Source organism: Callorhinus ursinus, unplaced genomic scaffold (genome assembly GCF_003265705.2).
Source record: "Callorhinus ursinus isolate GAN/ISIS: 27379988/994484 unplaced genomic scaffold, GSC_fseal_2.0 scaffold15, whole genome shotgun sequence".
NCBI classification, from domain to species: Eukaryota; Metazoa; Chordata; class Mammalia; order Carnivora; family Otariidae; genus Callorhinus; species Callorhinus ursinus.
This window is the reverse complement of record NW_027397077.1, coordinates 1,054,765-1,060,752: the sequence shown is the minus strand read 5'-3', so window position 1 is coordinate 1,060,752 and position 5,988 is coordinate 1,054,765. Positions and strand designations below refer to the sequence as shown.

At 53.9% G+C, this 5,988-nt stretch overlaps 2 protein-coding genes across 2 annotated transcripts in view; both read left to right on the top strand.

The window, feature by feature from the left end:
- Positions 1-591, top strand: part of NXNL1 (nucleoredoxin like 1) — a 2,977-nt gene extending 2,386 nt beyond the window's left edge. Inside the window, exon 2 of the mRNA XM_025885630.1 lies at positions 258-591. Coding sequence (XP_025741415.1) covers positions 258-591 — 334 coding nt within the window. The remainder of the gene's footprint in view (positions 1-257) is intronic.
- Positions 592-2,149: 1,558 nt separating this feature from the next.
- TMEM221 (transmembrane protein 221) overlaps positions 2,150-5,988 on the top strand; it is an 8,110-nt gene continuing 4,271 nt past the window's right edge. The window contains exons 1-2 of the mRNA XM_025884957.2: positions 2,150-2,657; positions 4,837-4,922. Of these exons, the coding sequence (XP_025740742.1) occupies positions 2,338-2,657; positions 4,837-4,922 (406 nt within the window). The 5' untranslated portion in view covers positions 2,150-2,337. The remainder of the gene's footprint in view (positions 2,658-4,836; positions 4,923-5,988) is intronic.

The following is a 5,988-nucleotide window of genomic DNA, read 5'->3' as shown; positions in this document are numbered from 1 at the left end:
ATATAATATAATATAATATAATATAATATAATATAATATAATAAATAAATATATGAAATGGTAGCATGTCTGAGGTATTGGAAACACAGCGCAGAGGCCACTGCGGCCTGGCCTGGTCCCTGGGAGCCCCCAGCGCACACAGTGCACACAGAAGGCGCCCAGTAAGTCCTGGGAGGAGGGATGTGTGGCTCCCCAGCTCGGGATCAGGGACCGGCTTCCGACCGGCTTCCGACCGGCCTGCCGCGCCCGCCCCGCAGGGACCTCGGGCGCCGGTTCTCCGTGGAGCGCCTGCCGGCTGTCGTGGTGCTCAAGCCGGGCGGGGACGTGCTCACCCGCGACGCCACCGACGAGATCCGGCGCCTGGGCCCCGCCTGCTTCGCCAACTGGCAGGAGGCGGCGGAGCTGCTGGACCGCAGCTTCCTGCAGCCCGAGGACCTGGACGACCCCGCGCCGCGGAGCCTTACCGAGCCGCTGCGCCGCTGCAAGTACCGCGTGGACCGGGCGGCCCGGGGCAAACGCGGCCCCGGGAGCGGGAGCCCGCCCGAGGGGGAGGGCGGGGCGGAGGGCGGCGGCGCCGGGGAGCTGTTCTGACCCCTGCGGGGAGGATGCGCGTGGGGATTCTGTGCTGCAACCTCCCGAAGAGTGCCGCCCCAGACACTAAGGGGACACAGCAGGGGACACTTGAGGCAGACGTCCTAGCGTCGGGGAGCAGCGCCACCCCCCCCAGCACGGGGGCCTCGGACTAAACAGCGGGGCTTCAGGAGATGCAAAGTGCTGCGGAGTGGGGGTGGGGGTGAACAAGAAGACAGGCAACCCAGTCAAAACTAAGAAAAGGACCTGAAGAGGCATTTCTCCAAAGAAGATCCACAAACGACCAGCAAGCACACGAAAAGATGCTCAGCATCATTAGCCATTAAGGAAATGCAAATCAAAAGCACCGTGAGATCCCACTTCTCACCCAGTAGGATGGCTGTAATCAAAACCCAGCACATAACAAGTGTTAGCAGGGAAGTGAAGAAAGTGGAACCGTCCAGCATTGCTGGTGGGAAGTAAAAGGGTGCAGTTGCTGTGGAAAGCAGGGTGGGGTTCCTCAATAAGTTAAATATATAATGACCATAATTACCAGCAATTCTACTCCGAGGTATAAATCCAAAAGAAATAGGGACTTAAACAAATAACTGTGTGTGCATGTTCTAGCAACACTATTCACAACAGCTAAAAGGTGGAAAAACCCCAAATGCCCCTCAATAGACAAATGCATAAATAAAATGTGTTCCATCCATACAGTGGAATGCTATTCAGCCATTAAAAGGAATGAAGAACTGATACACCGTACAACATGGATGAACCTCAAAAACATTGGGCTCAGTGAAAGAAACTGGACACAGAAAGTCACATAGTGTCTGCCTCCATTTATATAAAATGTCCAGAACAGGCAAATCCAGAGACAGAAAGCAGATCAGTGGTTGCCAGGGCTTGGGGGAGGGGGAGTGGGGAGTGACTGCTCACGGGGAATGGGGTCTCCTTTAAGGATGATGAAAATGTTCCGGAACTAGACAGAGATGCTGTTGGTACAACACTGTGTATGTACTAAATGCCACTGAATTGTTCACTTCAGAATGGTTTCTTTCATGTCATGTAAATGTCACCTCAATTTTTTAAATTAAAAATAAATAAATAATAATAGAAAACCGGCCATGGGAAGAACAAAGCCCAACGGCAAAAGACAGGAGTGCCTCCTCAAGCGGGGGCCCCAAAAGGATCTCGTCCAGGAGGCGACGTTTCTGCAAAGCCTTGAAAGAAGGTCGAACGGAAGGGAAATCGCAGCCAGTTGCAAAGTCCGCAGGTAAGAGACCGAATATCAAAATGAATTATTTAGAAATTCGTTCAAGTTTCCTTTTTTTTTTTTTTACAGTTAAAAAGGTGCTTAGGGCAGTGGGTGGTGTGGGGGGTCGCTTTAATGAGTTTAGGGGCTTGCGGGGCTCCCTGGATCCTGCCGCCGAGCCCTTGCGGCTCTTGGGGCGGCCTCGGTCCCTTCTTCGCCCCGCCCCGCGCCGGCCCCGCCCGGCCAGGACCTGGAGGCCGGGAGGGGGCGCCCGCTGGGTCCCCGGAGGGAGGAGAAGACTTTGTCCCAAGTTTTCGCGGAGTTTCCTCGTCCCCACCGCGATCCGCACACCAATCCCTCTACGGCCTCCCAACTTTCAGACACCCCTTGCCGTCCCGCCCTCTCCGGAACTTCTGGGAGCCCTTGGACGCCCGCCCAACTCCCCTGCCCCGTTACAATCTCTTCTATTCCTCGACTGCCCGCCCCCTTACCCCGGCCCGAAGACCCCCGCTATGGCCCGGTCGTACGGCGGCCGGGTGCTGGCCGCGATGACCCTGCTGGGCATCCCCGCGGCTGTGCTGGCGGCGCTGGGAGCGCAGCTGCTGTTCCAGCTGCAGGCGGGCCGAGCGGAGTTGCGGGGACTGCGCGCCGACGGGCTCGGCCCCGAGCTGGGTGCCGGCCCCGGGCTGCCCGAGGACGCGGCCGGGGCGCTGCTGCCGCTGGCCGCCGCGCTCGCCGCGCTCGCCCTGGTGTTGGGCCTCACCTGCCTTCTGCTCGCCGCGCTCTGCGGCCACCTGGGCGCCGAGCTGGCGCGGGGGCCCGGCCCCGGCAGGTAGGACAGGCCCCTCCGCCCCGAGGCCCGGCTGGGGGCTGGGCGAGCCCAGGCGAGCCGCTGCCCCTCTCGGGGCCTCACGCTGGGGGAGAGCTTCCCCTCTTCCTTTCTTCCATCCGGTCCTCCCTTCCTCCCTTCTCTCCATCCCCCACTCCCTCTATCATCCCTTCCTCCCTACATCCTATATTAGTTGAAGATTTGTAGCAGGTGCACCGACTGCTGCACCCTCCATTTTACAGAGGTGGAAACTGCGGTCACAGAGGACCCAGGGGCGGCTGGCCTCCGTGTTGATAGCGCTTGTCATTGAGGGAACCCTTAAGCTTTACGCGCTTCTCTCGTTCTGTGGACTCGCCCAGTGAAGGCCCGCGCGGTCCCTGCGCGGCTGATGTTGCGACCTCCTTTTTGTAACTGTGCCTCACACAGGGGAGGCTGATCTCTCTAGGCTGCCGGGTTTGGAAGCGGGTGGACGAGATCTGAACTTGCTTCTGGTAGAGCCAGAGCCTGTGCTCTGGCGCTGGGTGGGCTTCCTTCCTCAGGCACCTGGGCTCACCAGGAACATGGTTACCTGGGAGGCAGGTGTCAGGGGGCAGGGAATGCTGGGAGGAACCTTCCCAGTGTTTCCCTCCAGGATGCTGGGGGCGGGGGGGGGGGGGAGAGCCAGAATCAGGGTCCAGGATGCCATGGATTAGAACGGATGGGAACTTCCACCACTGGAGTAGATCCCACCTAAAGTGTGCATTATCCATTCCATAGCTCAAGGGGTGTGGAAATGCACTGGTGGGTCAGTCAACAAATATGTGTTGGGTGCCTGCAGAGGGCTGAGCCCAGCACCGGGAGTAGAGGACACAGCAGGAACCAGGCGGACCCAGACCTGCCCTCATGGGGTAGACAATACAGACAAGACTGTAATGTCAAGTGAGGATGAATGCTGGGAAAGGAAGAAAATGGGGTGATGTCGGGGAAGACGACAGGGTGGGGGGTTGAGATGGGACCATCAGCAGAGGCTTGAGTTGGAGACTTGAAGGAGGAAAGGAGGCAGAAGATCTGGAGGACTGTGATCCAGGCAGGGGGAACACCACGTGCAAAGGCCCTGGGGCAGGAATGAGCTTGGGGTGTTAGAGGGAGGTCGAGGTGATGGGTGTGGCCAGAGGGAGACATGAGGGAGATAGGGGCAGGGAAATCAGGAACAGGACCATGTAGGGCTCCTTGTGCTGTGGTGAAGATCTTGGGGTTTACTCTGCCTGAAAGAGTTATGAGAAAGGAGGGGCATGATCTGACTTCAGTTTGGAATAACCCCCTCCAGCCACCATGGAAAAAAGGGGCCAGGAGGGCAGATGGTGGGGAGACGAGGGAGGAGGACACTTCCACTGCACCGGTGGGAGGTGAGTGATAATGGAAGCTCTCAGAGCCTCCGTTTCCTAAGCTTTCAGGAATGGGGAAGGGAGAGTGCACACAACAGAAGCACTTAGCATGGTGCCAGGCTCAAAACCAAGTCGTCAATCAGTCTCAGCTCTTGGGAATCTCTTTCTATCATCTCTGATAACAAGTTACCCCTGGTTTCCTCATTTCCCAAATAAGCTTATGGTCTGTAAAATAATGGAAGTCAGGTGTCTAGCAAGTGTCTGTGCATAATAGCTGCTTCATGAATGTTGGATGTTTGAATGGACTGATGTATATGGGTGGGTCATGGGAGAGCGGGGAAGGGTGGTGGATGGATGAGTGGTGAATGAGGGATGGATGAATGGACAGATGGATAGTTGGTTGGATCAATGGATGGTGAATGGGAGATGGACGGTGGATGGATGGGTGGGTGAAGGATGAATGGATAGATGGATGGATGGATGGATGGATGCGTGGGTGGTGAATGGCAAATGAATGGATGGATGGATGGTGGCTGTTTAAATAAGTGATTAGATGGATTAATAGGTCCCAGTTAAATGGATGGATGACTGTATGGTTGAATAATAGTTGGGGATGGGTAGATGGTAAATGGTAGTGGACATTTACCTGGAAGGACGGATGAGGGGGTAGATGGAGAGATGGATGAATGGATGGATGGGTCCTCACATAGATCTCAGGTCCCTCAAAGCTGGGCCACTCTCCCTCCCTCTCCTCCATGGCCTTCCCCCACCAGCTTCACCCCCTGAACCCGTTTTCTTCCTGCCCCACTTCCTCCCAGGTCTGACTGGTTTCTCTATGACTGCCGCCTCCTCAGACACGTGGCCCTTGGCCTTTTCTGCTGTGGGGTCTCTGTCTACTTAGCAGGTGCGTGTTGGGGAATAGAATATGGGGTGTAGAGCCCTGGGTGGGGGTGGCCGGGGGTAATGACCCCATAACTGAAGTCAGCTCTCCAGAGCCAGTCTGCCTGTGTTCGACTCTCGGCTCTGACACTTTCGTGCTCTGGGACCTTGGGCAGATTCCCACTGTGTCTAGGTTTCCTCATCAGTGCAGTGGGATGCATACATCCCTGCCTTCTAGAATTGTTGAGGGGATTCTGGGTTAGTCCCTGTGAAAGCCCATGCATGGCATCTGACCCCAGTGGGGGTTCCATAAGTCGTATTGTCTTCAGAACATTCTTGATTCTTCAGTTTCCTACATTTGGTTTGAACAAAAGTTTCCATGTCCTTGGTGGTTTTCTGGAGATAGTGTTTCACAGGTTGGTCTTAGTAAAAAGCTGTTTGGTTACAAATATCAGAACCTCCAGCTCAAGAATGGCTTAGGTTTAAAAAAAAATGCTTTATAAACTAGAAATACAGTTGTAAATCCCAAAACATGAAGCAAAACAAAAACTAATAATGTGGGTACCAGAAGGACACAGCGCACAGTCTTCCCTTCCCTGACCTGTAATAACTTTTCTTAGATCAACATTCTCTCACCCACACTTGCCGGTAAAGGAACCAAATCATCAGGTTTCTTTAAAGAGACTCCTGACATTTTATGTTTTGTTCTAATCTTGAAAAATGTGTTGATAATGCTGCAGACTCAGTGCTGAATCATACATAGACCACGGGGACCCTTATAAACAACCCGTTTTCCTAGAAGAAGAAAATATTCAGCTGAATGAAAAAGAAGGGATTTGCTATTACTGTCTTTTTTTCATTCCTACAACAGAAAAATAGAAGTTTAGAAGAGATATTTAAATTATTTATTTGTGAGATGTGAGCCTAGGGTTCATTATGGGAATATAAGGGTATATATGGGTATATAAAGTGCAGGGAACTCTGCATAACTTTTGCTGTTTGACTCAATAAAATGCTCCAGCTGTGAGGTTTTTTTTTAAGATTTTATTTATTTATTTGAGAGAGAGAATGAGAGAGAGAGAGAGAGAGAG